Genomic DNA, 16,870 nt, shown 5'->3' with positions numbered 1-16,870 from the left:
CCCTACATCCTTTGCCCTATGTCTTCAAAATCCAAGGCGACAGCGCCTGGATGCTGTGAAGATCTGTGGGTTCTTCAGATATAAGCACATTTGGGGGAAACAATTAAAAGGGGTGGTAGCCCCATGACAGTAGTAGAAACCAGCACAGTAGCAGACCAGCCAGGAGTTTAACAGAGAGAACCAGGGAAAGAGACAGCCAAGAAGAGATTTCCCAGGATCCCACTCACCCCTGGGGCGTCCAGAAGGTGGGTGCGTGTGCTAGGCTGCACCCATGCAGGAGCAGTCAGAGCAGGATACAGAGCAGATTTGAGAGCACTCTCTGCACCACACAGGTCCATCAGCAAAGAGCAGGAGCCCTACTGGATCAAGGGACTGAAGCACAAATTCTGACCAAATGCCGGCTGAACAGTGAGCTGCTGTGCCCCAGGGTGACTCCTGAGATTCGCACCCAAATAAAATCACACTCGTCCTCGGTGGTCTGGAAGACTGTGCAGATGCCCAAGGCTGCACCCCCTCAGAGGGGATGGCCATGGGGCAAAACTGTGAACTCCCAAACTGTGGAAGCTGTCTCCTAGCTACACACCTACATCCAATAGTTGAGAAATAAAAATATAACTGGTTAAGGGGGCTTAAGCACAACTTTTGACCAATAAGTGGCTATGCTGACCTGGGGTGATCTGTAGGAAATCAGGTTAAAAGATTTTTTTTTTAATTTTTTAAGAAAAAGAAAAATCTGAGCGGAGACATCAGCAGATGCATCTCTACACACAAACCGGGAAGCTGACCTCACAGAATCAGTTAAGAATTAAACAAATAAACCAGTGTCCAGGGGCTTCCCTGGTGGCGCAGTGGTTGAGCCTGCCGATGCAGGGGACACGGGTTCGTGCCCCGGTCCGGGAAGATCCCACATGCCGCGGAGCGGCTGGGCCCGTGAGCCATGGCCGCTGAGCCTGCCCGTCCGGAGCCTGTGCTCCTCAATGGGAGAGGCCACAACAGTGAGAGGCCCGCGTACCGCAAAAAGAATAAAATAAAATAAAATAAAAATAAACCAGTGTCCAAACAAACAACAGTTACAACAATAAGGCTCAGAGCAGGAGGAGATTCGGTATATAGTGTTGCCACAATATATCATCTAAAATGTCCAATTTTCAACAACAGCAAAAAAACTTTAAGACATGCAAAGAATCAGGAATGTGTGATTCACACACATGGAAAAAAATGAGGCAATATACACTGCTTTTGAAGAGGTCCAAAAGTTGAACACATTTGAGAAAGACTTCAAGGCAGCAGTTATAAGTATGCGTTAATAACCAAAGGAAGGGCTTCCTTGGTGGCTCAGTGGTTGAGAGTCCGCCTGCCGATGCAGGGGACACAGTCGTGCCCCAGTCCGGGAAGATCCCACATGCCGCTGAGCGGCTGGGCCCGTGAGCCATGGCCGCTGAGCCTGCGCGTCCGGAGCCTGTGCTCCGCAACGGGAGAGGCCACAGCAGTGAGAGGCCCGCGTACCGAAAAAAAAAAAAAAAATCAAGGTTGACAGCTATGGTCTTAACAGGAATGCGTCTTTCCCTGTGGACAAAGTTACCTTTGTTACCTATGCTTTATTTTTTTTTAAAAAAGGTCCACTGGGCTGGGGCTTCCCTGGTGGCGCAGTGGTTGAGAATCCGCCCCCCAATGCAGGAGACACGGGTTCAAGACCTTGTCCGGGAAGATCCCACATGCCACGGAGCAACTAAGCCCATGCACCACAACTACTGAGCCTGCACTCTAGAGCCCGCGAGCCACAACTACTGAAGCCCACGTGCCTAGAGCCCGTGCTCCACAACGAGACAATCCACCGCAATGAGAAGCCCACGCACCGCAACGAAGAGTAGCCCCCGTTCGTCGCAACTAGAGAAAGCCCGCGCGCAGCAACAAAGACCCAACACAGCCAAAAATAATAAATAAGTAATAAAATAAATAAATTTATTTTAAAAAAAAAGGTCCACTGAATCATACAGATATGAGATGACAGGACTAGTTCACACAAACTCATTCTTAGACTCACAATTGGGAATGTAGCAGATGCTAGGAGCCACAAAGGTGCAAACATGGAGAGCTGGGGGTGAGCAGTTCATTTCTGCCCTTGGCAACCAGTTCCACCTCCCCAAACTCCGTGCCACCACTAAAGGTTCTTTATTGGTCAGAGTAAGTTTCCAGACCCATGGCCAACAAGTGCAGCTTAGTTTTGGGTAGTGGATGGTGAGGGCTCGTCCCTCGTCTCTCCTGGAGACTGGTTTGATGTCCACTTGAGACACAAAGATAGATACTAGATATGTTTCTCAAGTCCCTACAGCCTTCAGCCTTCATCCAAAGTCATCTCTGTCTCTAGGAATCAGCATCGAGAGAACATTAAGGAAAGGTCTCCAGAGTTGCTGCAAAAGGCTACGTCCCAGGCACCCACTACTGGAAGCAGGACAACCACCCACGTGGAGTCAGTGAGGGGACCAGCATGCGGGACACACCGCCCGAGGCCACAGCCAACACAGCTGGAGAGGGCAGAGGAGCGGAGGCTGGCAAGGCCAGTGCCAAAGGAGCCAGGCAGAGCACCAGCACAGCCAGGATGGCAGCAACAGAGACATAGGCGAGCAAGGACGCCGTGGGGGACACACTGCCCCTGAGAGCTCAAGTCGAGGGGGTGGCCTCTGGCTGGACGGAGGCGCCGTCGCTGAACAGTCAGGACCCGAGGATGACCAAAGGGTCAGGGGACCAGAGCGCGAGGCCGACGGCCAAAAGGATGGTGCCCACGAAGCTGCAGGGCAACGCAGCCGCCACAGCAAGGACACCCCTTCCAGAAAATCAGGCTGGGGTGCAGACCCCTGCGGGAGCGGGGCCAACGGGAAAGGAGTCATAGGAACCACCAGAGAGACTGTCCCACCCAAGGACAGAACCCAGGCCACCCGTGTCCTCAGCCCCTCTCCAGAGCCCCACCACCCAGAGAGGCCAGAGATTGCGGGCCGCCAACTTCAAGTCTGAGCCGCACTGAGATTTTGAGGAAAATACAGCCTGGAGGTGAGCGGCCTCCAGACGGGGAGTTTTTCCTGCCCCCCACCTCCCCGAGGCCCCACCTTCCCTTCCTTCCCAGGCTCCCATCCTAAGCTCTGCCTCGGCTACGGCCCTTAGGGAAACAGCCGGGGCCCACAGCGCTGGGAAGGGAGCCTTCAGAGCATGGATGTTCACACACGTCATGGCAACCACGCACAGCCCTTGGACCCACAGCATGTTCACAGACTGGTCCACTCCTCTCACACATAGGAAGGTACATTTGCCTTGAGGGCTGAGGACCACTGGTTCCCTGGGAGCCCTCCTGACCACAGTGGGCTGGGACGATCGATGGCGAGGGGGGCGCCAGAAGGCCCTGGGAACAGGATGAAAGGGGTAGCAGAGACCGACGCCTTCCCAGCTTTGAGGCCTGCTTTCTGCCCCTGCCCCACCCCACCCCCGCCCAACCAGCCCCTGCCCCACCCCACCCCCACCCAGCCAGCCCTTGGCCATGGCCTTCCTGGGCCTCTCCCTGCCTGACCCATCCTCCTGCATGTAGACCTGCCCTGACTCAGTGAAGATCAAAGCCTCCAAGTCACCCCGGCTCCAGAATCTCTTTCTGCCCAACGTCACCCTCTTCCTGGACTCCAGACACTTCGACCAGAGCGAGTGGGGTCGCCTGGAGCACTTCGCTCCACCCTTCGGCTTCATGGAGCTCAATTTCTGTGAGTCCTCGGCCCCGGGGGCCGGGGTGTGTGCTAGGCCCCAGCAGAGGACCATGCTTTTTGTGTCTGGTCCGCCTCTTCCCTGGGGGCCACCGGCCCTGGGAGAAATGCCACTGGATCCCTGGCCCTTCCAGGGCTCTGAATGGAGTCGCCTCCTTGCAGTGGTGCAGAAGGTCGTGCCCTGCTTCCCCCCACCCGGCGCCCCAGCAGCAGCTGCTCCTGGCCAGCCTCCCTGCTGGGAGCTCCCGGTGCATCACCTGTGCCGTGGTGGGCAACGGGGGCATCCTGAACAACTCCCAAGTGGGCCCAGAGATAGATGGCCATGACTAATTGTTCCGGTGAGCTCCCCTCCCCGGCCCCCTCCCACCCCCTCTCCTGCAGAGCTGGGCTCTTCTGAGAGATCTGAGAGGGTGTTCCGTGCCTGTATCTGGAAGGCGGGGTTCCTGGGCTCTCCAGAGAGTTTCTGTAAATCAGTGCTGTCTCCCGGTTTCTCCTTCCTTTCCATGCATCCCCCTTCCGCACGCACGTGTTCTGTCTGATTTTGTCTTTCCATCTAGACTGAGTGGAGCTGTCATTAAGGGCTACGAACAGGATGTGGGTACTCGGACATCCTTCTATGGCTTTACTGCCTTCTCCCTGACCCAGTCACTCCTTATACTGGGCAATCGGGGTTTCCGGCATGTGCCTCTGGGAAAGGCGAGCAGAGAGGAATCGGCCTGGCCGCGCACACCGCAATGAAGAGTAGCCCCCACTCGCCGCACCTAGAGAAAGCCCGTGTGCAGCAATGAAGACCCAACACACCCAAAAATAAATAAATAGAAATTTTAGAAATATAAAAATAAAAGTCCTGTACACCTGAAACTAACACAGCGTTGTAAATCAACTGTACTTGAATTTTTTTAATGCTAAAAATAAATAATAAATTGCAAAAATATATATAAAGGTGTTTTTTGGGGGGAGAGGTGGTCCCAGAACATTTTTCTTAATGTTCTAATAGAATCTCCATGAAAGGACTCATAACCATTTGGTTAAAGTTCCCCTTCCTCCCATCCCGCCTTCTACTTCAGTGATGACACCTGGGGTGTTCAGCTTGCTCTCTGGTGTGCAATCGTCCTAAACTGGCCGTCCTCTTCGGGCTAATGAGAACTTAGCATTTCCTCAGCAAGCAGGCCAGGAGTCTAGGATCTGAGATGTGATAAGAAAACTGCTTCCACATTTGTGGACAAGGGCTGGACAAATGGCACAGCATGAGCCCCCTATGGAAACCGAGGGAGGAAGTGCCACTGTTGCTGGGGCCCCCAGATGTCAGCAGCAGCTTCACCCCAAAGACAGGGCCTAGGAACAACCCAGCTCCCTGGGGAGCTGTCCTCCAGGTCTGCCACATTCTGAAGGCTTAAAAAAATGACCACATATTTGTTCATGATTTTATGGATCAACAACTGGGGCTGGGCTCAGCTCCCTTCTCCTGTGGTCTGGGGTCACCCATGCAGCTGCAGGCCTCCAGAGGCTGCACTGGAGCTGGATGGTCCAAGATGGCCTCACACTTCTGTCTGGTTCATGCTGGTTCTCAGCTGGGAGCTTCCATCCTCCTCTCTGAGGCCTCTCATTCTCCAGGGGCCTAGCCTGAGCTCCTGGACGTGGCGGCAGACGGTTCCAAGAACACAGGAGCAGAAGCTACAAGGCCACTTGAGGCCGACTGTCAGAAGGCACACACTGTCACTTTGGCCACATTCTAGTGGCTGAAGAAAGTCCAAGGCCAGCCCAGAGTTAAGGGGTGGGGAAACAGCCTTGACCTCTTGTTGGGAGGAGTGTGTACACTCAAGGCAGTTGAGGGTGGGAGGACTTGTTGCAGCATATCCGCCAGCAACACACCTGGTGACACCAGGCTTTCATGTGTAGCACTCCTATCACACCATCGGATGCCTGGTAGCGTGGGCAGATACAGCATTTCACCAAAAAGAGCCCCATCTTTCTCGTGGTCCAGTGTCTGTCCCTGACATGTCACTTTTCAGTCTACACAGGACTAAAACAGCTAACATCTATATAGTGCTTCCTACATTTCCGGAACTGTTGAAGGCACATTTAATGAGAGTAGCAATTCTTATGAAGTTGGTACTGTGATCATTCCCATGTTACAGATGAGGAAACTGAGGCATAGTGACTTAAGGAACTTGTCCCAGCTCACAGTCAGTAAACAGTGGAGCTGAGACTGTGGGCTTTGCAATCCACCCTCTTGAGCATCCCACTCTACTGCCTTTTGAGGGTCTGCCTTGGAGGTATCTAGAGGTATCTTCTGCCTTGGCATTCCTCTCTCCTTCCTTGTCTAATCCGAGGGGGCCAAGTCCAGTGATTTGGAGGGGGATGGTGGCTGGAGCTCATATCCCTGCCCCTCTCTCTCCCCGACTGCAGCAGCCAGGGAGGCCAGCAGACAAGGCTTGGCGTGAACATCTGAGCTCCAGGGTTCACTGGGGAAGGAGGCAGTGAGGACTTGATTTGTTTTGATGAGGTGGGCGACTGTCAACAGGGACCAGCAGCAAAGAGGAGACCTTGCCTGATCTTGTGCTCTGGGGAAAGCGCAGGTACGTGAGGTTCCCCACGAGGACTCAGCCAGAGCAGACGGGAGGGTGGGGCAGGTCTGTGCAGTTCTGGGTACCAACTGAAGGCCACTGGCTAGCACTTACCTCACCATATACCCCTGTGTACACACACACAATTTCAATTATGTCCTCTTTTTTTGATCCCAGCTCTCAGTGCTCTCAGGTATAAAGTCAAGTCCAAATAGGTGGTCATGTGACTTGTCACATGAGCTGAGCCTGTGTCCAACTTCGATCTTGCCACTGGAACTGTCCACTGGGGACAACACCACTGTGTCACTCCCACCAGGTATCTGCCAGAACTCCAATGGGCTTTGATCATGTACAAGAAATCCTTGTAAATTTCTGCATCACTTACAAGAAATCCATGTTTATCCCTGCATCTCCCAATTGGCCCAGGTGGAGCATCCAGGGGGCAGAAGCTTCTCCACCTGAACGTGTGCTCTGGCTGCCGGCCAGCAGGGAGAGGACTGACTGTCCTTCAGCTCCCATGGTGGGAAGGAGACCCTTCCCTCTGTTTACTTGACAACTGCAAAACAATCAGGTGTTTGGATTCTAGATAGCTGAGTATAAGGCAAATTTCCATTACATATGAATTTTATTGTTTTCCACTCAGTATTAGCCGAATCGATTTGTGTGGTTGTTTTCAAGACTTTTTTTTTGGCCATGCCATGCACCTTGGGGGATCTTAATTCCCTGACCAAGGATTGAACCCGGGCCCACGGCAGTGAAAGCACAGAGTTCTAACCACTGGACCGCCAGGGAATTCCCAAGACTTTATTTTCTTAGAGCAGTTTTAGGCTCACAGCAACACTGGGAGGAAGGCACAGTGATTTTCCATAGATCTGCTGCCCCTACACATGCACAGCCTCCACCATTACCAGCATCCCCACAAGAGCAGTACATTTGTTGATGAAACAGATTCGTTTTTACATTAAGAAAATTGGTTTCAGGACTTCCCTGGTGGCACTGCGGTTAAGAATCTGCCTGCCAATGCAGGGGACATGGGTTTGATCCCTGGCCCGGGAAGATCCCACATGCCGCGGAGCAACTAAGCCCGTGCGCCAGAGCTACGGAGCCTGCGCTCTAGAGTCTGCGAGCCACAACTACTGAGCCCACGTGCCACAACTACTGAAGCCCGCACGCCTAGAGCCCATACTCCGCAACAAGAGAAGCCACCGCAATGAGAAGCCTGCGCACCGCAACAAAGAGTAGCCCCCGCTCGCCGCAACTAGAGAAAGCCCGCACGCAGAAATGAAGACCCAATGCAGCCAAAAATAAATAAATAATTTTTTAAAAAAAGAAAAAGAAAATTGGTTTCAGATTTGCGGATTCAAAACGTAATGGACACTTTTACCAATGACTGTATTTTCTACAGATGAGCAGATTTCAATTGTGAATTCGCAAAGGACCAGTTCCTGCATTTGGACCTGTGTACATGCCATAGTAATGCTCAACTAAATACAAGTATACTAAGGGGTGGCTAGTGTTAAAAGAAAACCAAAGGGAAGAAGAGGGGCTGCTCCCACCCCTGCTCCTGTGGGAACTGGCACTTTATCTCTTCAACTGAGAAATATAAACACAAAATTGAAGTCCATCTACAACCCAAGTGAGAATTTTCTAGTGCATTGCTTTATGCTGAACATTATACAGTAGGTTAGCAAATTTGAATACCACAAAGTTTACAGACTAGTAAAGCAACTTTGACACAATTTAAATTTCTCCAGGAACTCGGGCTGCACATGAAGACTTTGAAGTGTCCCCCACTACGATCATAAATTATTACTGTAAATTCTCTATGGTATTTTGATAGCTTTTATGATATTTAGAGTATAGATAAATGGGAACATATTTTGTTCTGAGTTGTATATAAATTTGGATAGATAGGAAAGAATAAACACAGATCATAAGACAGAAAGGGAAAGGAAGTATGTACTTGGTGTGTATCCACTAAAACACAGACATACATTCACACCGTAATCATACACCATTTCAAGGATACCTCAGTCCACGGTATTAGCTAGCATTAAGAATTTCCACAGATGGGACTTCCCTGGTGGTCCAGTGGTTAAGAATCCACCTTCCAATGCAGGGGATGCAGGTTCGATCCCTGGTCAGGAAACTAAGATCCCACATGCCACGGGGCAACTAAGCCCATGCACCACAACTACTGAGCCCGCGTGCCGCAAACTACAGAGCCCACATGCTCTGGAACCCACGTGCTGCAACTAGAGAGAAACCCTTGCACCACAATGAAGATCCTGTGTGCCGCAACTAAGACCCAACACAGCCAAAAATAAAATAAAATAAATAAATTATAAATTTTTAAAAAGAGATCTTGTTGCATAAATATATATTAAAAAAAAAAAGAATTTCCATGGAAACAGTGTAGCAGAGGGATTAAGAGTTCAGACTCTCCTGACTTGTAAGCTGCTCATTCATAGGGTATACCTTGGGAAGCCAAAATGACAAAAAAGGTCAGGGTACTGGAGACAAGGATTTGCGCAGGAAGGAGTCAGAAATCTTCACAGAAATCTGAGTCTATTGGTGAATACAAATTTGAGCCAGTATAGTGCAAGAGTACACAAAGCCAAGCAAAGGAAAACCACCAAAGAAAGAACAACTACTAAGAATCGGGGAGCTGAATGAACCAGAGCTCACACAGCTCAAAAAGTCATGGCCAGCGACGCCAGATGGATACTCGGATCTACAAGAAGACAGCAAGAATTCTGGAAATGATAAACACGTGGGTAAATATTTCATTGCTCAGTGTTTTTGAAAGATGATTATTTAAAGCAAAGACAACAGTGATGAACTATAGGGTGTTTAACACATGTAGAAGCAAAATGTACAATAATATTGGTACAAAGGATGGGAAGGGGAAATGGAAGTATACGGTTTCTACATTATATGTGAAATGGCATGTTGTCATTTAAAAGTAGACTATGATAAACTAAAGATGAATATTGTAAACCTTAGAACGACCATTTTCAAAATAGCCCAAAGAAATACAGCCAATAAGGCAATAGAGGAGATAAAATAGAATAGGAAAGAAAAAAAATGAATGAAGAATACATGAAACTAATAGAAAACATACAATGATACAGTGGGCATAAACACAATCATATCAATAATTATATTACAGATAAATGTACTAAATACTCTAAAAGACAGAGATTGACAGGCTGGACAAAAAAGCAAGACCAACCATATATGTGGTCTTATGTTTATAAGAGATGCACATTAAATATAAAAACAAAGATATATTAAAAGAATGAAAAAAGTTAACCATGCAAGCACTAGTAATAAAAAAGCTGGAGTGGCTATACCAAACAAAATAGACCTCAGGACAAGGAATATAATCAGAAACAGTGCGTCAAATAACAGAGTTTCAAACTACGTGAAACAAGAGTGACAAAACTGGGGACTTCTCTGGTGGCGCAGTGGATAGGACTCTGCGCTCCCAATGCAGAGTGCCTGGGTTCAATCCCTAGTCAGGGAATTAGATCCCACATGCATGCCGCAACTAAGAGTTCACATGCCACAACTAAGGAGCCTGCCCACCACAACTAAGACCCAGCACAACCAAATAAATAAATAAATATTAAAAAAAAAAGAACTGACAAAACTGAAAAGAGAAACAGACAAATTCAAACCTGTTTTGGAAATAAGTCAGACCCTTTCTTCTAAGGCTAAACATACACCTTCCATATGACATAGCAATTCCACCTCTAGATATTGACCCAAGAGAAATAAAATTTGCACACAAAAAGGTTGGTACAACAATGTTCATAGCGGATGTACTCATAGTACATATCAGCCAGAAACTGGAAACAACCTCAATGTCCATCAGTAAGAGAATGGATAAACAATGTGTGGTATATTCATACAATGGAACTATAAATACTTACAAGATAAGGGAACAAACTGCTAATGCACATAATCACAAAGAATACAGACTGTGTGATTCTGACCGTGTGTTTAGAACAATCTAAACTTAATTTATACTGAACGAAAGCAGCATAGTGGTTGTGTCTAGAGGCAATGGCAGATTGATTGGATGGATAATAGAAATGTCTACATTTTGATCGGGTGTGGGTTACATGAGCAGATGCAATTTCAGAATCCATTGAACTGTATACTAAAATATATGTATTTCAGGGCTTCCCTCGTGGCACAGTGGTTAAGAACCTGCTTGCAAATGCAGGGGACACAGGTTTGATCCCTGGGCCGAGAAGATCCCACATGCTGTGGAGCAACTAAGCCCATGTGCTGCAACTACTGAGCCTGCAACACACAACTACTGAAGCCCGCTTGCCTAGAGCCCGTGCTCTGCAACAAGAGGAGCCACCGCAATGAGAAGTCCACGCACCGCAACGAAGAGTAGCCCTCGCTCGCCATAACTAGAGAAAGCCCGCGCGCAGCAACGAAGACCCAACACAGCCAAAGATAAATAAATAAATAAAATAAATATATTTTAAAAAAAGATAGTAAATGGATTCAATTTGGATTCCAAACTAATAAAAAACAAAATCACGGTGAACAGTGTTAAGCATCATAAACAGAAAAATAATAAATCACTGTGATTTATTTTGGGAATAGTTAATTCATTATAATAAACACAATATTATGGACGCACAATTGAGATTAATGACGAAATCACTTTAAGTTTCATAATTTTAACATTTTTGTTTCCTATTGTTACCGAGACCAATTATAATTGTGCAAAATTTTATCAACTGCACTGCCATACAAATAGGCAAATTATCTATTGTCAAAACTAGTTTCTCATTTCTGACAAAATAACATTTATTTTTTCAAGAACCTGACATTTTCAAGGGATTGAAAAAAAAAACCTTCCCATTAAGAGGTCTATAGAGAAGAATGTAAAAAAAAGAAACGTTTTACATCTTGAAAAGCATTAGGCACTAATTGTTTGAATCACAAACGCTAATCCGTATTCTGACTGATCCAGAACATCCCAGATGATATTCAGAATTTTGTCATCAGCTGTATTTTCTTTTTGTAAGCTCAGTTTCTACTCAGCTTCAATTCAGTGCATAAATCTGTCTCCTTATAAATTCTTGAAATACAACTGGAACAATTTTCATCATGGCTTTTTTTCATAAAATAATTAATCATCTAAAAATGGATTTGATTGAAATGACAAAACTAGCTTCTGATGCATAACTAGAACATCTGATAAATTTTGATTAGGAACTTGCTTAAATTCATGCCATTTCAGATACTGAAAAATAATTGATTTTAGTAAAAAAAATTTTTTTTACAGAGATGCTTATAAAAATTCTTTCAGAACCTAGAGTACTTGAAGTTTGATCTCTCGGTTCTGTAAAACTTAATCTTAGGTGAAACGTATGTATATATGCTCAAGATTTTAATTCAATTGATGACATATTTCTAAGATAGCTAATGAAATATATTTCACATGTAGACAAAAGAAAAAAATTAACTTTTTATTATGGAAAATTTCAAACATATACAAAAGTAGAAAGAATAGTGTTATGAACTCCTACTATGCAGCTCATATTAATAATAATTACTATAAGTACTAATACAACATAACATAAACTCATAGCCAATCTTGTTTCATCTGTAGTCCCCATCCCCTCCCCACTTATAGCCCACACTTGATTATTTTAAGCAAATCCCATGCATCATATTGTTTCATCTGTAGATATTTCAGTATGTATTACTAAGAGGTAAGAACTCTTTAAAATAATGTTATCACACCTAAAAAATTTAACAGTTCCTTAGATTCACCAAATATCCAGTTTGTATTCAAATTTCCCTGACTCAAACAATAGAATTGTAAGATAACGTATCAACAGAAAAGCAATTGCAGGGGATAAACTTCCAGCATGACAGCCGAAGGAACTCTACAGACCCACTATGCAGTGAAACTGGTGAAAAGTATAAAAAGATGATCACTTGAAGTATCTGGAAACGGTCTTAAGGATATACAGCAAATGAAGAAACATCTATTCAAGGAAATCTACTAAAAGTTGATAAGAGTCTTTGAGCCAAAATTGCGTCCTCTTTCCCTACTCCCAGCCCAGTGGAGACAAAAACTCCACTCTAGATTGTCACAGCCAAGCGCACAGGGCTCCCTCTCCCATCAGTTCCTGGTCAGAGGGCTTGCTTTCTGGGAGGAGCAATACATCAGCATTTCTCATCCTGCCCCAGCTACCTGTTGCTGATGCTAAGTTCTGGGCAAGTGTGACCCAGAGGTGGGACTCCCTTCTGCTCAGCCCCCAGTCATGGAATGGGGGCTCCACCTCGGGCATTGTGTCACTGAGGATACTGGGCCCTTGGTCATCCCTGCCCCGGCTATAAAGTGGTGGTTCCATGCCAGGAGAGGCAAGCAGAGAAGACCTGAGGCTACTGCCTCTCTTCTGCCACATGGTCAACTCCTAAACAGGGGTATCAGGCAGAGAGAAACACATCACTGTCCCCACCCCCAGCTGGAGTCCAGGCTCAGAGATTTTGCCTAGGGATAGAAGCAGGCTATAAAACAGACAGGTCTAATCTCTTCCCAAAGGAACTGACTTCATTTGCAACAGAGAGTGAAGAAGTTCAAGCCTAAGGATGCTCTCAAAAAAGGAGGTTGTGGTGAAAGGCAACTGGGAGGAGATTGGTAGAGTCCATGAAGATACAGGCTAAAGTGTAAGCCAGCTAGTTTGCAGGAGAGAACCAGGGAGGGAAACAGCAGACACCAACCTCAGGAGCTACTCCTTCAAAGGAGCCTGAGCCTGTAGACCAGTTTATGTCCCAGGGCATTTTTGTAAGCGATAGATCAACACCTGTCAATTAATGGATCTTGACAGCTGGGTGTGGTCAGGGAAAGAGGGGAAGAGAGTCTAGCCAGTCAGTGCAGTCCCAGGGTGACTGTGGACAGACCCTGAACTGCACACTCCTGCGGAGCAACAACAGAGCTTTAACACTTCAGGAGAGTGAGGGTGGAGGCGTCACTAAAATAAGCCAGCCAGTCACTGAACAAACAAGCAAGTAACAATAAGCCTGGGGCCAGGAGGTGGGGGTGGGAACCAGCACCGAGTTGCTACAATATATTATCTAAAATGTCCAGTTTCCAACAAAAATATATGAGACAAGCAAAGAAGCAGGCGTAAAAAATTAATAAACAGAAACTTCAATTAAATAGAGCCGGGAGATGGAAGAGGGTAGCTCTCATGCCCTGCGAGGGCTGCAGAACCCAACAGGAAGAAGAAAGACTCCTCTTCCTTCCTGGCAAGGACTCAGCCAATGAAAAAGCCATGGAGTAGCCCTCCCAACTCCCTTTTCCCCTCTATAAAAGCCATCTCCTTCCCTTGCCCTGGGGGACTTGCACATGGTCCATAGTTGCAGACCCTGAATTCCAATTCTCTGCTGATTCCAATTTTTTTTTTAAATTGAAGTGTAGTTGATTTACAATGTTGTGTTAGGTTCAGGTGTACAGCAAAGTGATTCAGTTATATATTGTACATATTGATATCTATATATACATTCTTTTTCAGATTCTTTTCCATTATCGGTTACTGCAAGATATTGAGTATAGTTCCCTGTGCTATACAGTAGGTCAGATAAAATCATTTTTGCTGGAGAAATATCTGTCCGTCTGCTTGTTTCAGGTCCACACAAGAAAGCATAACTCACATTGGAAAAAGGCAGGAAGCAGGAACCACCTCGTGGGAGTGGCTGGATGTTGGATTTAACAAAGCCTAAAAGTAGCCCTGAGGCGGACTCTTTTTTTTTTTTTTTTCAAATTCAGAGGCAGAGGCAGACACAGCAAGACTAGAACTGGAAAATGTCTGCTCCATTGTCCCACTGGGAATGATGAAGGCCCTGGTAGCCTCACTGGGGACAGTTTCAGTGGTGAAGTAGGTAAAGAAACCAGATTCAGAAAGAAATGGTGACAGCATGGACTTCCCACCAAGGACAAGGATGAAAAGGAAAGGGTAGCTAAGAGGGTCAGCTCAACAGAGGTTTTGTTTGACTTTGTTTTGCTTTGCTTTGCTTTTCAGGATGAGATATTTGGGGACATGTTCAAAGGCCAGGATAAGGACCCTGTAGATAGGGAGGAGATGGCTGCAAAAGCAAGACCAGAAGAGGTGGGAGCACACAGCAGGGAGGCCGGCTTTCCCTGGAGGAGAGCCTGCAGGGATGCAGGTGAAGATGCGTGGGTATGAGTACGTTGGGAGGCCTCAATGGGTGGGGCATATGTTGCACGTGATAGCAGAGGTTCTAACTGCCTATTGTCCTAGACTCTTTCAAGAACGTTAGTAGACAGCAACCGGTCTTGGAAGATACAGATAATGCCCTCCACCTGGACTAGAGGGCAGATTTTCTTACTTCCAGCATAATTTTTTTTTTTTTTTTTGCTGTACGCGAGCCTCTCACTGTTGCGGCCTCTCCCGTTGCAGAGCACAGGCTCCGGACGCGCAGGCTCAGAGGCCATGGGTCCCGGGCCCAGCCGCTCTGCGGCATGTGGGATCTTCCCGGACCGGGGCACGAACCCGTGTCCCCTGCATCGGCAGGCGGACTCTCAACCACTGCGCCACCAGGGAAGCCCCCCAGCATAATTTTTAATGCCTCCCTCTAGGGCAAGGGCAGGTTTGCTTGCAGCCCACTGTAGAAGATTCTGTTTTTCCTCGTTCAGGGTTCCTCAGCTGTGCTGCAGACCCATTGAGTGTGCAGCAAACCCGTTGTGTGGCACCTCCTAGGTCCCTCTGCCTCACCCTTGTGGGGTCTGAGGGGCAAGGAGGGGCAAGACTTCTCATGAAGTCTATGTTGCTTGCTGTGTCATGAGTAGTCATGTCCTTTGTCTCTGACCCTGTAGTCTCGTTTCTTCTGCCAGTGTCCATAAAACTGTAACAGGCTGACCTGTTAGCCTGAACATAGGGTAAACCCCAGACCCTTCACAGTTCTGGCCAGAGGTGACTTTGTAGTTGAGGGCATGGGAAGTTGAAGCTCCTCTCTCAGAGGTATGGCAGGGAGAAGAGGAGGCTTGAGGAAAGAGGTGACGCTCTGGAATCACCATTGAGCAGGATGGAAGCTGGACAAGTACAAGGAAATGGCTGGTGTGGGGAGCCCAGCTGATGCACGATGTGCACCATTCCACTCTGGAATAAGACACTGGCTAGCAGCTGTCAGCCAGGCCGGGGAGTAGGCAGCATGGGGGAGGGGACACTGCACAGGCAGATCAGAGTGTGAATCCAGGTTGGAGTTCTGCTGGGCGGAAAGCCAGGAAGACAAGAGAATCTGGGTTACCATGAGAGAGTAGCTTTTAGATTATGACTCCCCGGGTCCTGGCTGGATAAGAAAGAAAGCTTCGGGGAGAGGGCTGATCTGTTGGGAGACAGAGGAGGGGTGGAGAGACTGCAAGCTGCAGACAGGAAGGAGAACCCCACATGGTGGATAGGAGACTCTGGTCTGAGCGGGGTACTGCTTTTTAGGCACTGGAGGTGGATCCAAATCCTTAACACAGATGGTGGAGGGTCAACCCGACACAGGAGGAGAGCCCTCGCCAACTTGAGGCTGGAGTCCAGGCAGGTGGAAGCTGGACTGTGGTGGGGGCCAAGTTTGTAGGTTTGAAGATGGAAAGTTGAAGACATTACATACAAACCGTCAAGTTGCAAACTTTCAAAGATGTGAACATGCGTTTGCGTGTCCAATCACGTAAGTTAGTTTATGTGTCTGGCGTACATTGTCACGTGCGTGCATCCTCTACAAGTGGTTGTGCTTTTGTGTACTTTACTGTACAGTGCTGTATAGAGTACAGTAGTACAGTATCTTTATTTCAAACCCAGGATGTCCGGAAGCAAGTGTAAAAGCAGTGGTGATGTAGCTGGTACTACTGTACTTTTCAAGGTACTGTACTGTAAGATTAAAAATGTTTTATTTTTTGTTTGTTTTTTATGTATTATTTGTGTGAAAAGTATTATAAACCTATTACAGTACAGTACTATATAGCTGATTGTGTTAGTTGGGTACCTAGGCTAACTTCGTTGGACTTACGAAACAAACTGGACTTAGAACACACTCTCCGAACAGAACTTGTTTGTATGTAGGTGACTCGTTCGTATGTATGCAACAGTGATTCCCCTTCTTCATGAAGTAGGTGAGGCTGTCACGAGAGAGAGGGATAGGTTTGCAGTTGGGGGGCTTAGAGAGATGTTTGATGTTTTATCAATCACTGAAGAAATGGGAGAAGGTGCTGATCATGGGATAAGTAACAAGGGCAGGGATTTTGGCGATTGAAAACCATAAAGATTAAAGGAAAAGACTCGAAACCATCAATTCTAAGTAGTGTCCATCAGCAGGGTGGCAAGGTGCATTTTTTTAAATTGTGAGAACTGAGCCTGAAAGACCCATTCCTGCCCACGAGCAGAGGCTCCAGGAAGCTTTCTGGGAAGCTCTGCAGTTGGACAGATACCTGTTGCTGCACCCAGACCTGCTCCCATACGTGAAGAACAGGGGAGAGCAGAAAGCCGGTAGAAACGGACAAGGTCCCTGTCA

The 16,870-nt window shown here is 47.2% G+C and overlaps 1 protein-coding gene across 1 annotated transcript; it reads left to right on the top strand.

Moving 5' to 3' along the window:
• The first annotated feature begins 2,087 nt into the window (after positions 1-2,087).
• On the top strand, positions 2,088-16,849 carry ST6GALNAC1 (ST6 N-acetylgalactosaminide alpha-2,6-sialyltransferase 1). Its single transcript, XM_059997902.1, is given in 9 exon segments — positions 2,088-2,101; positions 2,369-2,474; positions 2,621-3,029; positions 3,032-3,065; positions 3,577-3,743; positions 3,906-3,937; positions 3,939-4,081; positions 4,301-4,443; positions 16,743-16,849. Coding segments are annotated over 9 exon segments (1,155 nt in total).
• Positions 16,850-16,870: the final 21 nt, after the last annotated feature.

The sequence above is a fragment of the Delphinus delphis genome, chromosome 19 (genome assembly GCF_949987515.2).
Source record: "Delphinus delphis chromosome 19, mDelDel1.2, whole genome shotgun sequence".
Taxonomy (NCBI): domain Eukaryota; kingdom Metazoa; phylum Chordata; class Mammalia; order Artiodactyla; family Delphinidae; genus Delphinus; species Delphinus delphis.
Note: the sequence above shows the minus strand (reverse complement) of the source record. Positions and strands in the feature narration are given on the sequence as shown.